This window comes from Lissotriton helveticus, chromosome 12, assembly GCF_964261635.1.
Source record: "Lissotriton helveticus chromosome 12, aLisHel1.1, whole genome shotgun sequence".
NCBI classification, from domain to species: Eukaryota; Metazoa; Chordata; class Amphibia; order Caudata; family Salamandridae; genus Lissotriton; species Lissotriton helveticus.
Window position 1 is genome coordinate 881,221,305 of NC_136073.1, and position 17,925 is coordinate 881,239,229.

Consider the following 17,925-nt stretch of genomic DNA (forward strand, 5'->3'; position numbering starts at 1 on the left):
CCGTAGCGGCCGCCATCTTGTCTCTCGGTAGGATCGAGAGACAAGAGGAGGCCAAAGCGAAGGGGCAAATGACCATAAGGGGGCATAGTAGATCCTCCGTGACCCCCTAGGTTTGATGTGGAGGTTTTAAAAGGGCCCCGCGGGGCCAAAAAAGAAAAAAATAATAATAATCGAACGGCTGAATGGATTTGCACGAAACTTGGCAAAATTGTAGGGACTGGTAGCCCGATGTGCCTTTGCTAGGTCTCAATATATGTGCTCCAGTGGATTTTGAGAAATTAACGTTCAAAAAAAGATATATATCTGTAACAGCGCTCCGCTTCGCGTACTTTTCGCGTTACGGAGCTTTGCGAAGCTGTTTGGTTCTCCGGCGTCTGTAAACATTCCAAACAGTCCGTAGCGGCCGCCATCTTGTCTCTCTGTAGGATCGAGAGACAAGAGGAGGCCAAAGCGAAGGGGCAAATGACCATAAGGGGGCATAGTAGATCCTCCCTGACCTCTTAGGTTTGATGTACCATTTTGCCAAGTTTGGTGTAATTCCGTTCAGCCATTCAGGCTGTAGACGTATCTAAATGTCCTATGGAAAATTGCATGGGGAAAACACATTTGAAAGTGTTGAAATTTAGAACCAATTAAAATGTTACTTTGGTTTTGTATTTGTGTGTGATGAAAGTTAATTGGTTATGTATATATCTAAAATGAGAGGAAACCACAGCCATTTTGTGATACTACTGTCTGAGGTACATTTGTGAGGAATTTTTGGTGCTCAATTTCTGGTGTTTGATTTACACAGTACTAACACTTCTCCTATTTTCAAAAAGGTGAGTTGTTAATTTGTAAGGGGAACTATGTTGTACACTTTAAGATAATTTGAAAAATGTTTTCTGTTATTTATTTTCAGTCCTTCTGTTATACTAAATACTTGATAAAGTTAGTTTTATATTATGTATTACTAAAAACGATAAATGAGAGTGATTATTTTTTTCTGCAATTTACAGCAAGAAATTTCAAAATAAAATGGATCACAATGAAGAGACCGTGGCAATTACTTTTGAATTATCCACTACATTTATTGAAATTGACAGCACCAATAATGAAATATTCTCACAAGGAGGAGATGATTTGAATGATTTTTTTGATCAATCTCTTGACGGCGAATTTATCGAATGTTTGGAGACCATAGAGTTACAAGAATCATCATTGCAGACTTTTCATAAGGAGATTCCTGATGAGATGATTGAAGAGGAAATTCCTGATGAGGACATGTTACTAGTTCTTTCAAATTATGAAAATTCAGAAGAATAAATTTATATTTAGAAATCAAAAATTGTTTGAGACATTATTCATTTTTATTTTTAATTTATGAGGTTGTAGCGAAGTGATTGTAGTATAAAAAAAGACTTATAGTATAGAGTGCAAAAATTGGTTCTTTTTGGAGGGGCAAAAAAAAAACAAAAAAACGTTTTTTTGGTGGGGTGCGCCCGGTTAGCGTAACGGGAAGTGGACTGGGGAGCGTACTACAAGGAAAGAAGAATGATTGACTTTTAACTTATTGTATGTTTATAGACTTGTTTTTCTGCTGAGTGACGTCTCGGCCTATCTCCACGGGATGCAGTCCCTACCATCTCGGCGTTTAAGCCCAGGGGGACCGGTAGTGTGGGAGAGATAACGGGGCATATTATCAAGGGGGTTTATCTACGCTTTTTTGGCTTTAAAAGCCAAGAAAGCGGAGATAAAATTATCTCCGTATTACGTAGCTGTCGCTAACACCAGTTAGCGACCGCTAGTAGGAGATAGCGACCATCTTGGGCTCCACTTTGCATGTCAGTGATATTTATCACTAATGACATGCAAAGTGGGCATGCCAAGATGTTAGCGACTGGAAACAGTCGCTAACATCGCTATCTCCTATTACCAACTTTTGGAGATATTCGCGCTAAGCGCGAATATCTCCAAAAAGTAACACCTGTCCTGAGCAGTTCTTAGCCATGTCATCCAATGGGAGGTGGATAACATGGCTAAGAGCATTAGCTCGGTAATACATGAATATCGCTGACTTTTCAGCGATATTAATGCATTGCGGCCGTTTTTTATCGCATTTGCGATAAACCTTGATAATAGCAAGGTTTATCTGCGATAATTTCTGACGATGCTTAGCGGTAAAAAATTCGTTGCTAAGCATCGTTAGGGATGAATATCGCTTAACTTTGGTAATATGCCCCAACGTCTGTTAACGTTCGATTCGAAGGAAATGAGGAAGTGTTGAAAAACATTGTCTGCGCCATCTTGCCTTTTTTCAAATGCCACACTTTTGTCGTGCACGGCAGCCATTTTAGATGCCTTGACCAGACCCACTCTCTGCACGCTGTCGATCCGTAGCATGGCTCCCCACCCTCGCAAGCATCTCCCCCAGGCACTGGTCACCCCCGCTCTCTGTCTTATGCATGGGCAATAAACCTCCCCCCATCTGCGCTGCTCTTCCCTGAGAATCACACCCTGTGCCCGCCCGACACCTCCCTTTCGCCCTATTCACTACCGCACCCTCTGACACTCCTCTTCCTCTGTGTCCGATTGTCCAGGCCGGTCCCAGGCTATCAGCTAGCCCTGCAGATGTAGTTTATGGCCCCAGCTGTAAAGAATCACCCCTCTTCAAAGGAGTTATAGTAGATCAAGGCCCACACCCGACGAGATCCGTCACACCACACGCGTTCCTACTATCTGAAAACCATCCTGTATTGTGATTGGGGAGGGGACCGAGCCTGAAGCGGAAGATTCCAGGGATGACTCTTTGTACATCAAAGTTTTTACAATTATGTGTCACATTAAAAATATATAGCACTCCAACAAAGTAGTAGGAATATAAAACTTTAATAACTTATAAATATATACAACAAAACAAAAACAGTAAAAACATTTAAACATTTTTAGGGAAAAAGAAGGAACAATGGTCAGTAGCGGTCGGTTGTGCGAATAGTCCCAAGGCAGCACAGGCACCCAGGTGATGTTGCCTGGGTGCCGCACTGATTTGGGTATCCGGCGTGGGGCGTCCCGGGGGGTGGGTCGTCAGTAGCGGTCTGTTGTGCGAATAGTTCCAAGGCAGCAGAACGCGCTGAAATCTGGATGGCACCAAGGTGATGTCCAGTAAGTTGCCGCCCACCAAATAACGGCGTGGGGCGCCGCGGGGGGGGGGGGGAGGCAGTCCAAAGTTCCGTTAAAAGGGCAAAGGAAAGGATCGGTGGTTTGACCCATCAGTCAAAAAGGGGAGGGGGTGCAACAATTTTTCCTACCGGGTCACACTGTGCTTTCACCGGAACTGAGGTCTGCAGGATTCTAGTCATTCAAACTGAGGCTGGCGCCAGCATGGGAGCGCCGACGTCCCGCGGCTACAGTTTCGTCACTCCACGGGCGATCATGGCAGTCATTCCCCATCGGGGGTGTCTGCGGGGGTCGGGGACTCCCGCGGCTCCTCTAGAATCTTCAAGGTCGTGGAGGACTATGGTGGTGGAGTCAACCAGTGACCGGGCCATTTCTTTATGCTGGGCCCGCTCTTGCCAGGTCGACCGCCATTTTGAGAGTTCGGTAGCTACCGGCGATCGCGGGGTCAAATGAGCGGACGGGCTCCACCCTGCCGGGCGAGACGTTGCAGCATCGCCACAGTGGAAGAACCCTTTTCCGGGCGCCTGGAGCGCTGAGGGTGCAGCTGGGAAGCCTCCACCTGGGGAGGCGGGAGAGGCCTGTTCGCACCGTCTCTCCCACCCAGTGCACCCCACGGCGTCTCGCTTGACATTTGTTATGGCCGGACCAGGCGATGAGGACGAGGGGGGGGGGGTCGGAGGCATGTGCAAGACATCCCCCCCCAGTGTTGTCGCAGCCATTATAAAAGAAAGAAGAAATGTCCCGTCCGTCTTTGGGCCGGACCTCCGGTGGATGGCGGCCGGACGCCCTTTGCTCTGGCCCCATGAACGGGTTCCTTGGCTCATCCGGTGGGGCAGGCCTTGGCTTGTGGTGCCTCTCCTGGGCCTTTCGTGCAGTGGCCTCTCCACTCCCAGGCCCTCCATGGATGCTGGCCCGGACTGGGAGAGAGAGGGTCTAACCTGCAATTCTCCAGGGTTACCGCGGCCGCATCCCGTCGGCCTCGGCCTCTGGTTGATGGTGGCCGGACTGGGAGAGAGAGGGGAGGGTCGAGGACACAGACATTCCCCCCCTTGCAACTCTCCAGGGTTGTCGTAGCAATCCCCCTGGACGGGTGCCATTGGCCTCGGCCTTTCCTCCGGCTACACCCTACGTGATGATCTTCTGCCGACGGTTGGCAGCAGGACCCGCCTTATATGTGTTGCTTCCGGCTGGGCGTAGCCGGAAACCTGTTGCACTTTGGAAGTTTCCAGAATGGGGCGGATGTCTGCTGACTTGTATCTTTCCCAGTTTGCCGTTATTTGGCCGTGGCAGGCGGTGGGACAGACACGTTTTGGGGCAGTGAGGGGCGATGAAGCCTCGTTGCCTTGTGGCCGTTGCAATGTCACACTTGGTTTCTCTTACTGTTTTCAGGTTTCTTATTACGGGCTTACTTCTAACGTTTCTTGTTTCTAGGACAATAATAGGTTTTATCATTACGTATTGTTATCGTTTCTTTGTTTGTTATTTAATAAAAAGTTCATCAGTGGCCTACTGATTTTCGTTTTCCTATTCCTTTCTTTCCAGGTTGTTTCATGCTAAAGTTTCTGTTAACAGGATACAGTGATCACTTCGTTATTATTGCATATGTCCTTTTCACTAGGGGTGCTCTCTGGTCGGGCCAGATGACCTATCTCTAGTAAATGGTCCGGGTGAAACAGGTGCATCAATCAGTGGGGAGTAGATAGGCATGACAGATTACAACGGGGGAGAAAGGTCGGCATTACCTACCCTTTCAGTACTTGCAAAGATTTTTCTACGTTTATTTGCAAACAGGGAATACCTCCAAAAAGAACTAATTCCCAAACAGTCAATGTTCGGGCAAACAATCAATCAATGAGGAACGAAATAGGCACGACGTGTTAAAGGTTTGCGTTACCTACCCTTCACTATCTGCAAAGGGAGAGAGAATATTCCTATTCTTCCTCGTTTGCAGGCAGAGAAGATCCTTAAGAGAACCAACTTCGAACAATTCAATGCTCGATTCAAACAATCAACAAGGGGTACTGTGAACACAAATGAACGCCGCTTATGTACATACACATTGCTATTTTGAACAGGTTGTTCCTAATGTTTCTATTTTAGCGAGGTCAAAAAGAGATCCCATTAGTGGCCTACTGATTTTGCTCGATTCCTTTTGTTTTTTTACACGATTTTTCGCTATCTGCAAAGACTAAACAGAGTATTGCGACTCTGTGCTTGTTTGTAAATAGAGAATGAACCAAAGAGAACCAATTCTAAAACAGTAAATGCTTGGATAACAATCAATCAAATGGAGAGAGAAGCAGGCACGACGGATTACAATGGGGGCAGAGGCCTGCGTTAACTACCCTTCACTATCTGCAAAGAGAGAGTACTCCTAATAGAAATGAGGGGGGGGGGCAGCATTCAAAGCAGATCAGTGTGCATAAACACGAAAATGTTTTTACTTACCACGTACTTGACATTCGACAGCTTATGATATTTGCTATTAAAAAACCATTGAAATTCACTGAAAAAACCATAGGTTAGAGACCATATATAGTTAGGAATTAGCATTTACAAAACCTTGAAAATTCACTGAAAAAACCATAGGTTATAGACCATATATAGTTAGGAATTAGCATTTAAAAAACCTATTTTACTCACACAAAACCATTGAAATTCCATATATAGTTAGTAGTACTAACTATATATCGCGCACCCGCAATCCACTGCTGATCATGTCACATATTACATCATTCATGACATGGTCAGTGACATCACTGATGACATCTCAAATGACATCACTGATGACATCACTGATGACATCTCAAATGACATCACTGATGACATCACTGATGACATCTCATTTGACATTACTGATCACATCACTGATGACATCATTCATGTGATAATACGATGAACCTCTTCAGACTCTAATATAACCTTAGATACACTCAGTGTAAACAGACACTCACAGACTGTCACTCATCCATGGAGTTACTTACACACCTAGTCAGTCATGCAAAGAATCAATCACACCTCCATTTCCTCAACTATACAGTTATACACACCTTACTTATTCAAACATATACTAACACATATGTTCTCTCTTTTACAATCCCTGATACAAGTTCACAATGATCCATACAGCCACTCACACATTCACTGGCTCTTATGCACAGTTATTTATATATGCCAACTCTCACATGTACTGTGTTTTACATATGTACTTACTTTGACATGTAGCACTGAGATATCCATTCACTCACCAATGCACTCATGCACACAGTCAACCACCCATACAGCTGTTTCCACATGCTCTTTTGAACCCATACATCTAGTGAATCAACTGCTCACACATCTATGCACAGAGTCATACACCTCCCAGCCACCCACACACACACTCAGTCTCCTATACAAATACTTGAGCAACCAATCAATAACCCATATACTTACTCATATAGCTACTGATCAACACATGCAGCAGTTTACAGAACAACAAACATAATGATGCACAAATTAAGACAGTTTAGTCACTAACCCATGCACTCAGTGAGACACATTTAATCACTCACTCATACAGTCAGTCATGCACCTACTAAATCCTTCGTCCAGACACTTATACATCCACTCATTTTTCAATATGTAAGACATATTTAAACTTTACAGAAACAAAAAATCACTGGATGTTGTTATCAGTGATGTCATCAGTGATGTCATTTGAGATGTCATCAGTGATGTCATCAGTGATGTCATTTGAGATGTCATCAGTGATGTCATCAGTGATGTCATTTGAGATGTCATCAGTGATGTCATCAGTGATGTCACTGACCATGTCATGAATGATGTAATATGTGACATGATCAGCAGTGGATTGCGGGTGCGCGATATATAGTTAGTACTACTAACTATATATGGAATTTCAATGGTTTTGTGTGAGTAAAATAGGTTTTTTAAATGCTAATTCCTAACTATATATGGTCTATAACCTATGGTTTTTTCAGTGAATTTTCAAGGTTTTGTAAATGCTAATTCCTAACTATATATGGTCTCTAACCAGTGAATATATATATACATACAGATACATACAAGGAGAGGCAGGCCTGTATCACACTAGTTTGAGACAATATATGGAACAACGCTGTGTGAGGTGAGCTTAGAGAAGTACGGGTTTCTATATGTGTACAGAATGCCTGGGACGACAGAGCACCCACACCACACACTTATGTTTGTCATTGTCTAATCAATGTGTGATCACAGCATGCTGCAGGAAGAATACATGTTGCTGGGGTTGATTTTGCCATAAGTGTATGAGAGTCAAATATGAAAAGCACCAGTGCTAAAATTTCTGTCTCTTAATAGGTGAAAACCAGTAACGAATCCCACACCATAGGCCGGATCACAAGAGTATGGAGAGGGTTTCGCAAGGAGATGTTCAGTGCCAATGACCACTACTCAGTCCAGTTCCCCATCGACCTGGACGCCAAGGTCAAGGCACTGCTGTTGTCGACAGGCATCTTCATCGTGAGTATAGTTATCCATAAACCTTAATCTTTCCATTGAAAGGAACCTTCATCCGTCCACCCACAGGCTTTATTTATTCTAATAGGATCGCAGTAGGTGACTGCTACCTCTTAGGCACTCTCCTGGCACCTGTGTGTGCATGAATGGCTCCAAGTCATCTAGTTGAAGAAAATTTGCCACTTTAAGTAACAAATCTACATCAGCTATACTCACACATCACCCACCAACAATAGTACACATCAGAGGCAACTCCAGATGATGTCATGCACACAACCCTGCTACAAGCCAAAATACATTGACACATCATTATCAAGTTATATTTACACATCATCCTAAATCACTTGTACACATTTGACACAAGCTTTTTGTGTCTCCAAGCCATATAACAAGCAAAGCGGTTGTACTTAAACAGCACATCCATGCAAGCTATACTGAAAAATCTACAGCCTCTCATCATCTTGCACATCAACCCAATTAAAGATGTTAACTTAAATGTACCACATATCAACCCACCTAAAGATGTTAACCTAAACATACCACACATCAACCCACATAAAGATGTTAACCTAAACGCACCACACATCAACCCACCTAAAGATGTTAACCTAAACGTACCACCCATCAACCCACATAAAGATGTTAACCTAAACGCACCACACATCAACCCACATAAAGATGTTAACTTAAACATACCACACATCACCCCTCTTAAAGATGTTAACTTAACCCCTTCGCTGCACCCGTCGGCCAACAGCCGTCGCAAGCACTACCTCCGTAGTGCTGCACACGTCCATTGGCAGACGAGGCCCCACCCACCTAATCAAACCGTCGCACCACAGCGGAATTCGCGCCGCAGTTAAGCGGTTAAAAATACCACACATCAACTCACCTAAAGAGGATTACGTAAACATACCACACATCAAACCACGTAAAGATGTTAACTTAAACGCACCACACATCAACCCACATAAAGATGTTAACCTAAATGTGCCCCACATCAACCCACCTACAGATGTTAACTTAACTGTGCCACACATTAAACCATCTAAAGATGATAACGTAAACATACCACACATCAACCCACCTAAGATGTTAACTTAAACGCACCACACATCAACCCACATAAAGATGTTAACCTAAACGTGCCCCACATCAACCCACCTAAAGATGTTAACTTAACTGTACCACACATTAACCCATCTAAAGATGTTAACTTAAGCATACCGCACATTAACCCATCTAAAGATGATAACGTAAACATACCACACATCAACCCACCTAAGATGTTAACTTAACTGTACCACACAATACCCCTCTAAAGATGTTAACTTAAACATACCACACATTAACCCATTTAAAGATGTTAACTTAAACATTCCACACAACCCACTTAAAGATGTTAACTTTAATATACCATACATAAACCCACATAGAGATGTTATCTTAGAAGTACCACACATAAACCCACCTAAAGAGGATTACGTAAACATACCACACATCAAACCACGTAAAGATGTTAACTTAAACGCACCACACATCAACCCACATAAAGATGTTAACCTAAATGTGCCCCACATCAACCCACCTACAGATGTTAACTTAACTGTGCCACACATTAAACCATCTAAAGATGATAACGTAAACATACCACACATCAACCCACCTAAGATGTTAACTTAAACGCACCACACATCAACCCACATAAAGATGTTAACCTAAACGTGCCCCACATCAACCCACCTAAAGATGTTAACTTAACTGTACCACACATTAACCCATCTAAAGATGTTAACTTAAGCATACCGCACATTAACCCATCTAAAGATGATAACGTAAACATACCACACATCAACCCACCTAAGATGTTAACTTAACTGTACCACACAATACCCCTCTAAAGATGTTAACTTAAACATACCACACATTAACCCATTTAAAGATGTTAACTTAAACATTCCACACAACCCACTTAAAGATGTTAACTTTAATATACCATACATAAACCCACATAGAGATGTTATCTTAGAAGTACCACACATAAACCCACCTAAAGATGTTAACTTAAATGTACCACTCATCAACTAACCCAAAGATGTTAACTTAAATATATCACACATCAACCCACATAAAGATGTTACATTAAAAGTAACACACATGAACTAACCCAAAGATGTTAACTTAAATGTACCACACATAAACCCACCGAAGGATGTTAACTTAAACGTACCACATATCAACCCAACTAAAGGTGTTAACTTAAACACACCACTCATCAACCCACATAAAGATGTTAATGAACCACGTATCTACACACACATCAAATAGTATGAAGGCCACACAATGAACTATGAAGCCTCGAAACATCACAACCACCTGAAGCTGAATAATGGACAGCTGTACACCCAGCTGAACGAAACAAAATGCAATGTCCTTTGGCACCAACATCCATTCATATAACGTGGCACACAGGTCCATATCAGGATCTAACAAGCCTCTTCCTTTATAGTTTATCACTGAACAATAATTTACTCAATTCTGCGTTCACCTTTGATTGTCCAATATGCTCCACCCGGAAACAACATGAAATACAACCAGATAAAATGTCAACAGATCAGTTTGACTCCAGATAACAAGAATGACAGATCTGTAAAGGGAACCAATGTTATCAGAGGTCTTGGCAGCCAAGTGTTGCTACCAGGTGGTGGAAACACACCGTACAAATGCACAGCACATATCATACCTTTGCCCAGTTCTCAAAGTCCAGGCTTGTGGTTTGCATAGGCCCTAAGAAAGGGGGATTGTTTGCAGCAATGTCCTAGATTTAAAATGCCAGGCACAAGATGTTGTATCCTTTACTCACTGGAAAGGCTATCATGGCAGATACCATGGTGTGTACAATGCAGAGTTTCAGAAGTGTACAGCTGGAACTGTAGGTGGTCCCTATGGGGGAAGAATAGCTCTTGACTTCCACAGTGATGTGTCAAGAAGGGGATACAAACACTTCTAACATGAATAACTTAGCATTACATATTTATCCTATTTATTTATTTCTGTTTACTAACTCTCCAAACTCAGGAGTCTCTCCTGGGCCATGAGAGAGACGCCTGAGTTTGGAGAGTTAGGAAACAGAAATTGCAGTTCAAGACTAAAGCACACTTGCAAAACAGATTTCATTTTGATGAGGAAAGGCCTCCTTTCCAAATTTGAGCTCCTCCGGTCACATACAATACAATAATGCACCTTTCTGCAGGGAATTTGTCGACTTGAGCAACCTACTTGAGGTCCGCTTCACACTGACCCAGTGATGTACACATGATTGCACAGTGCCTATATATCTTGTATCCAAAATAGCATGTATGAATACTTATTTTGAAAACTGTTCGAAGACTGATGTTTAAAGATTCTCTTGATTGGTGAACTAATTGCCCAAATCAGTTGGTGTCTCCTATATTCTGCGTCCTGATGATGACCCCATTTTAAATAATTTAGGTCCAGGGGTCGAAACGTCAACAAAAACATTATATGTGGACTGTTTTTCAAGAAACTAATGGTGGCTATCAACACTCGCCTAGCGGGGGTTGATCTCTAACACTCTATCCCTATCAGCCACATGTATATATTTCTGTACAAAGCATGTATGCACTTTCTGCTCTAATAGTCACTTTCACTGCGCCGTTACCCCCTTTTTTTGGAGCAGCTTGTGTTCGATAGAGCAAATCTAAGTTTTACTTCTCACTGTAAACAAACAAATAAAAAGTTGCTAAAATGAAATAAAAAGATAAATATGTAATGCTGAGTTATTTGTTTTAGATGTGTTTGTACCCCCTTCTTGGTACTTTGCTGTGGAAGACACTTCCCCCATAGGGACACCATTGTTGCTAAAAATTATCCGGGTCAGGTCCCTGGTTACTGGGTTGCCCCTTTTGTTTCAGAGGTCACCCTTCACAGTGGGAGTGCAGGTTTACAGTCTACAGATTCTCAGAAGAGGGATGGGTGACAAGTTTAACACCAGGTGGGATGTTGTGTACCAGTTACAGGGGATGTGAAATGTGATGTCTAGCTTCTGATGGAGAGGGGAGACAGAAACCATAAAAAACTGGTGATCCCACATAGGCTGAAAATGTTGGGGCCATGACTGGGTGATTGTATAAAGGTAAAGTAGATTGCACATATGTTGCGGATATATTCACCAACCCTGTTTCTTCTCCCACCCAGGATCACTTGTATTATGAACAAAGAAACAGAAATCAGTGACATCAACCCTCCAAAGACTGCAGCAATTCTGTCCATGGACCCTCACCTACAGAAGAGGAAGATAAGAAGCCCCTTTATAGTCCAGTGGGTGATGCCACCCGCCTGCACTTCACTTTCCTGACACTTTATCACACCTGTTTGTGCCTGCACCACAAGCGCCTGCTACGGCAGTGCTGGACACATGTCAAGGGAATGACTGCGGAGTGGGGTAGAGGTCTCTACATCTACAGTCCTCCTCTTCCTGGAAAGCTGGGATCTAATAACTAACTCTAAAATGACTAGAATTGGACAAAAGCCCCTCATTCTGTGTCTTTGGGGTGCAGTCAAAAGGAAGGATAAAGTCTGAACAATTTATTACAAAACAGTCAAGTCTTGCATTTACCAATACAGCGATGTTTTTTTTAGCAAGCAGTGTGTGTGTGTTTTGTGAGGAGGCATCCTTTAGATTTGTGTCATTTCTGTTCTGTGTATGTGAAGGAAGCCTGCACTGCACTGCTGATGCACATGTAGCCATTTCTGGGCCTGCACTACTGATATCTGTTCTGTCTGCTCTGTTTTGAAGGAGCTATTTGCTGCCGCCATTGTTCCTGTACCTGTTCTTTGGGTAATGAAATCTTGCTGCTTAAAGGAGCTATGCGCTGCCGCCATTGTTCCTGTGCCTGTTCTTGGTGCTAAGAAAGCTGGCACTGCAGCTTAAATGAGTTATGTACTGCCACCATTGTTCCTGTACCTGTTCTTGGTGCTAAGAAAGCTTGCACTGGTGGTTAAAGGAGCTATGCGCTGCCGCCATTGTTCCTGTACCTGTTCTTGGTGCTAAGAAAGCTTGCACTGGTGGTTAAAGGAGCTATGCGCTGCCGCCATTGTTCCTGTACCTGTTCTTGGTGCTAAGAAAGCTTGCACTGGTGGCTAAAGGAGCTATTCGCTGCCGCCATTGTTCCTGTACCTGTTCTTGGTGCTAAGAATGCTTGCACTGGTGGTTAAAGGAGCTATGCACTGCGGCCATTGTTACTGTACCTGTTCTTGGTGCTAAGAAAGTTTGCACTGGTGATTAAAGGAGTCATGCGCTGCAGCCATTGTTACGGTACCTGTTCTTGGTGCTAAGAAAGCTTGCACTGCTGCTGGTGACACCCGTTCTCTACCTGTTCTCCCTCTCAAGAGATCTCTCAGTGCTACTGCTTCCTGCTGTAACTGTTCTTCCTGTTAGGGAAGCTTCAGCAAGGACAGCACACACTCCTGCAGCCCCTGAGGTGTTGGGGTGAAATTCAGCAATAATGTTCTTGGGGCTCCACTTGGAAAATAGGGAGCCTTGTAAATTAATACAAAATCATTATAAATAATGTTGAAGGGGATAAGAACGGTGCCCCCTTTATGGTGAGATAAAACTCTTGGGGACAGTATGTGGTCCCTGAAAGGTAAATCCCTCTGGTGTGGGGCCCATCCAAGGTTGAATTCCGCCTGGTGCACAGGACTGGGTGCACACTCGACGCCAGTTGGGCCTTCCAAGCCCAACTCTCCTCCAGCTTCTATCCTGACCCTGCATCTAGCACCATAACCTATGTTGTCCCCGGGCACCTATGCCGACTCCATCAAGACTGGAGGAGGATATCCCAATAGTTCTCTGGTGTCGGTTCGACCTTGACCGAAGTCACTACTTTTCCCACTTGATTTACCACCTACACCAGGGAGACAACACTATTTGCATTTTGTTTTTGTAACAAACTCTGATAAGGACTGCGACACTGGTGATGAGTCTACTCAGCCCTACCAAGATGGTAATTGGTATGAGGACTTGCAGGAGGCTAGCGGTCGCGATATCTCTCTGGAAATGGGTCTCTCCTCACCCCCTGGGGCAGCCAGAAAGGAATCCTCTTCCTATACCATAGGGATGTATAGGGCAGACAAAGTGCTTGACCTCAAGCTCCCCATGTTGAAGCTTATCACCAGTGTTTTGACAGAGGTCCTTCAACTGAGTCAATCCCTTCAGAGCCCCTTCCTTCATTTAACAAAAAAAAGGTAGGGCATGTCTCCGCGCAACGGACGCGAGCAGCGGACGCACCAGACCTACACCGGAGTCGTGCCAGAGTCCTGTCCGTCTGCGCCCGTCCGTGACCACAACACGCCCGTGGCCATAGACCCTGTCAATTTTGCCTCACCTCCTATACTTACATATGATAGGAATTCATTACTCAAACTTATGCCCTTAAACTGCGCCTATACGCATACTCTACCTTCTGACCTTTCCATCCTCTCCTATCCATGTATACCCTGTAAAATTGAACAGGCAACATGTAACCTTGCGAATCCTTGCCCCCTACTGAAACCCCCTTGGCCTACGGCCTTTAGCAAAATTCTCACCATCAAAGCGGGCTTAATTAATTGTCGCTCATTGGCAAAACACTCTTTAGATATAGCTCAAACGCTGTCCGACAACAAATGGGACCTTCTCTTCCTTACCGAAACCTGGCTGGGGGAGGAAACTAACCCTGTCCTGTCACTTGCCATACCCCCGGACTACAACATACTATGTGCTAACAGACAGAGCCTTAACCGCGGTGGAGGCATTGCTATAATTTATAGATCACTTTGGACTATTTCCTCTTTTCCTTACACCCAAATAGAATCCATTGAAGCATTACCTTTCTGTATTCAACTAGCAGCCAACATAACATGCTCCGGTCTACTAGTATACCGTCCCCCCAAATCCAAATTATCTTCCCTCCCTGCTTTTCTTGACTATGTTCCTCAGGCTAGCTCCCGATACGCAAATTTTATCCTACTTGGGGATTTCAATCTCCACGTAGAGAACACCTCGGACCCTACGAGTCTTAATTTTCTCTCCACATTATCTGACGGGGGGCTTACCCAATTGATTACCTGCCCAACCCACAAGGCAGGCCATACTCTCGATCTGATCTGCTCGAATCTAGCTGACATAACTATTAAAGAGCCTTACCCAGTGATCTGGTCTGATAATTTTTTTATCCCGTTTTCCTTTTCTTTATCCCACCAAGATCGTCCCAGAGTATTGGCCAAAACACACGGCCGCATCTGGAGCAAGATCTCCTCAGAAAGCCTTGCAGCACACCTTGCCTCCGCCGCCCCTATGGAAGGCCCAGACCTGAACTCTAGGCTGACATATTTTAACAACTGGATCTCTTCTGCTCTAGATTCACTTGCTCCCATCAGGCCCATTAAAACCTTCCGAGCTGCTCCCTCTTCACCCTGGTACACGGATGAACTTCGGAAATGCAAGTCTGCCTGTAAGCTCTTGGAGAGACGCTGGAGACTATCTTATTCTCCTGACAGTAAAGCGGACTATAAATCAGCCCTCAAAAATTATAGGAAAAAGATTATTGATCAAAAAAGAATCTACCTGGAGGATAAAATCAACAAAGCACAAGGCTCTTAGAGGGAAATTTTTAATACCGTCAGAACATTCACCGACCCTATGGCCCTCAAACGCCAGTCCCCGGGATCACAATCTCTTTGTAACCGCCTTTCGGACTTCTTTGAGGAAAAAATTGCCATCATATATGACTCTTTTCCCAGTAATAATGGCCCTGACCTTAATAATACTTTCACAGTTTACCCAGAAACCGCTTCTAAATCCCCCTCAGTTTTTTCGGATTTTGAGGAGATTACCCTTGATCGTTCCCTGGCAGAGCTACTAAAATGCAGATCTGGCTCGCCAACCGACTCCTGGCCGGCCAAACAATACAAATCCCTGGCCCCTCTTCTTAACCCCGTACTGAATGGCATTAAAAGAGCAGCATAAGTAGATTCAACAGATGTCTACCTAGATGGAAATATGACCATATTTCCATCTAGGTAGACATCTGTTGAATCTACTTATGCTGCTCTTTTAATGTTGGTGGAGCGAGCATTGAACAGAATAAAGTTAGTCTCACTCATGCTCCCACACCCAATTTTTAGTTTTCACTCACTTATCACACTTTTTTACACTAGCACTGCAAATGAGTCACCCTCATTTTATATTGATGGGTAGTTTGTGACACTCTAAACCACTTTGGCCACTACCAGGTTCTTAAGAGGTTATACCATCTGACCCTCCATCTTAACCGGTGGTGTACCTATTTTGTGGTTAACAGGAATCCCAAATGATGAAGGGCGGTTCCGAGTGGTGACTGATGGGTATCCTGTTAGTAATCGCAGGTATCCATCAATTTATCTTCACATTCACTAGATGAGTTGACAGTGACTTTTGCTAGTTTAATAAACCACACATAGATTCTGTTAGACCCTTGGACACTTTTGTGTTTTATGAGCTTCTTTGAAGCCCATGGGTCTTTTCACGATTCAAAACACGGGTTCAGGTCAGGTTATAGCACCGAATCGGCCCTGATCGAAATGGCCGACTCCGTTCGATGGAAGTTGGACGGTGGTGCGAGAGCGGTGTTGGTGCTGCTTGACTTGTCGGCAGCTTTCGACACCGTCTCCCACCCCGTCCTACTCGATCGCCTCCATTCCAAGGGCATTCAAGGCAAGGCCTTGGAGTGGCTGTCTTCATTTCTAGCCAACCGGACTCAGGCAGTGTTCACCCCTCTCTTTACCTCAGATAGCCGCCCACTTAAGTAGGGAGTCCCTCAGGGCTCCTCCTTAAGTCCTCTTCTGTTCAATGTCTACTTTTCCCCCCTGGCAGAGCTGATTGCCTAGTCTGGAATTAAAGCGACTACATATGCTGATGACATTCAGCTCCTATTCTCCTATGATAAGCCTTCCGAGTCTACTTTTGACCCATTAAAAGACTGTCTCCGTAACATCGCCCGTTGGATGGACAACAATTGTCTCCGACTTAATGCGGGAAAGACTGAGGTCCTCTTTTTCCACCAGCCGTCCCCACTAGACTCAAAGCTGTGGTGGCCACTCGACCTGAGTTCACCCCCCTCCCCCAAGGAAACAGTAAAAAACTTAGGGGTTAGATGGGATTCTAGCCTTTCTTTCCACAATCAAGTACAGACGGTCTCCACTGCCTGTTTGTCCAAGATAAGGATGATAAAAAAATTTAGCAACTTCCTTCCTAGCTACACCAGGAAAACCATCGTCCAGGCGCTTATAACTTCTCATTTAGACTACGCCAACGGCCTGTACACTGGACTCTCCTCAGGCCTCTGCCACCAGCTGCAGATGGTCAAAAATGCTGCAGTCCGACTGGTCTGCGGCTCCTCACTCAGAGAACATATTGGAGTTCTGGACTTTTTGGTTCCGTCCAGAGGTGTCAGGGATAACACCCGAAGACCCCGGAGTTCCACCTGTCTCGGTGCACAAACAAACAGAAACACGGGCTTCTCGATGGTGGCGTCAAAGACCAAAGGTTTATTACTGCAGGGACACAGAAGTCACAGAAACTACACATGGGCAGTATCTAGGAGCCTGTTCGATTTGTACAAAGAGGGTTGCTCCTTATATACTAAATATTGGGCTTCAGGCAAATTCTTTACATGTTACCACAGTTCTAAACATTCGTGTCTTAAACAATAAATATTTGGCGTTGCACAGGGATCGTCAACAGTATCTGATGTCAAAACATTACAAATGAGGGGTTCCCACTAGTCCATCATAATCCCATGTCAATTCTTCATTCAAGACCCGGGCCGCCTCATCGTAAATTTCGCTACCTCCCCCTAATAAAGGCCCAGAAGGAAAGGAGCAGAGCCAGGTGCAGAAGATAGAAAGACAGGATAAGAAATGTTTGTGGGTCGTAAATGGGCACGGTTACCAGTTTCGGCCGCCTAATCATGATCAGGCCAACGAACACAAGAACCAGTATAGCAGGACTGGCCTCAGGCTGGGGAGGCAGTTCTTGCCGAGTCATGCTGCCACAGCGTTGCTGGCCTAAGGTGCACGTGTCACTAGCAAGGTGAATCGCCGGTTAAGGCCTACGTGTCCTTAAATAAGAAGAAGTCATTGCGTGTCCATTGACTATGTGAGGGCAAGGAATACAAAATGGCTTCCGTGTTCTAAGACGGATGCCATGGGTAAATCACAAATGTG

General features: G+C 44.3%; 1 protein-coding gene across 4 annotated transcripts in view; it reads left to right on the top strand.

The window, feature by feature from the left end:
- The window catches only part of LOC144797750 (phospholipid scramblase 3-like), a 180,551-nt gene extending 168,234 nt beyond the window's left edge, over positions 1-12,317 (top strand). For all 4 annotated transcript variants that reach the window (XM_078668502.1, XM_078668503.1, XM_078668501.1 and 1 more), the window contains 2 exons: positions 7,498-7,659; positions 11,875-12,317. In XM_078668502.1, coding sequence (XP_078524628.1) covers positions 7,498-7,659; positions 11,875-11,913 — 201 coding nt within the window. In that variant the 3' untranslated portion in view covers positions 11,914-12,317. The remainder of the gene's footprint in view (positions 1-7,497; positions 7,660-11,874) is intronic.
- The last annotated feature ends 5,608 nt before the right edge of the window (positions 12,318-17,925 follow it).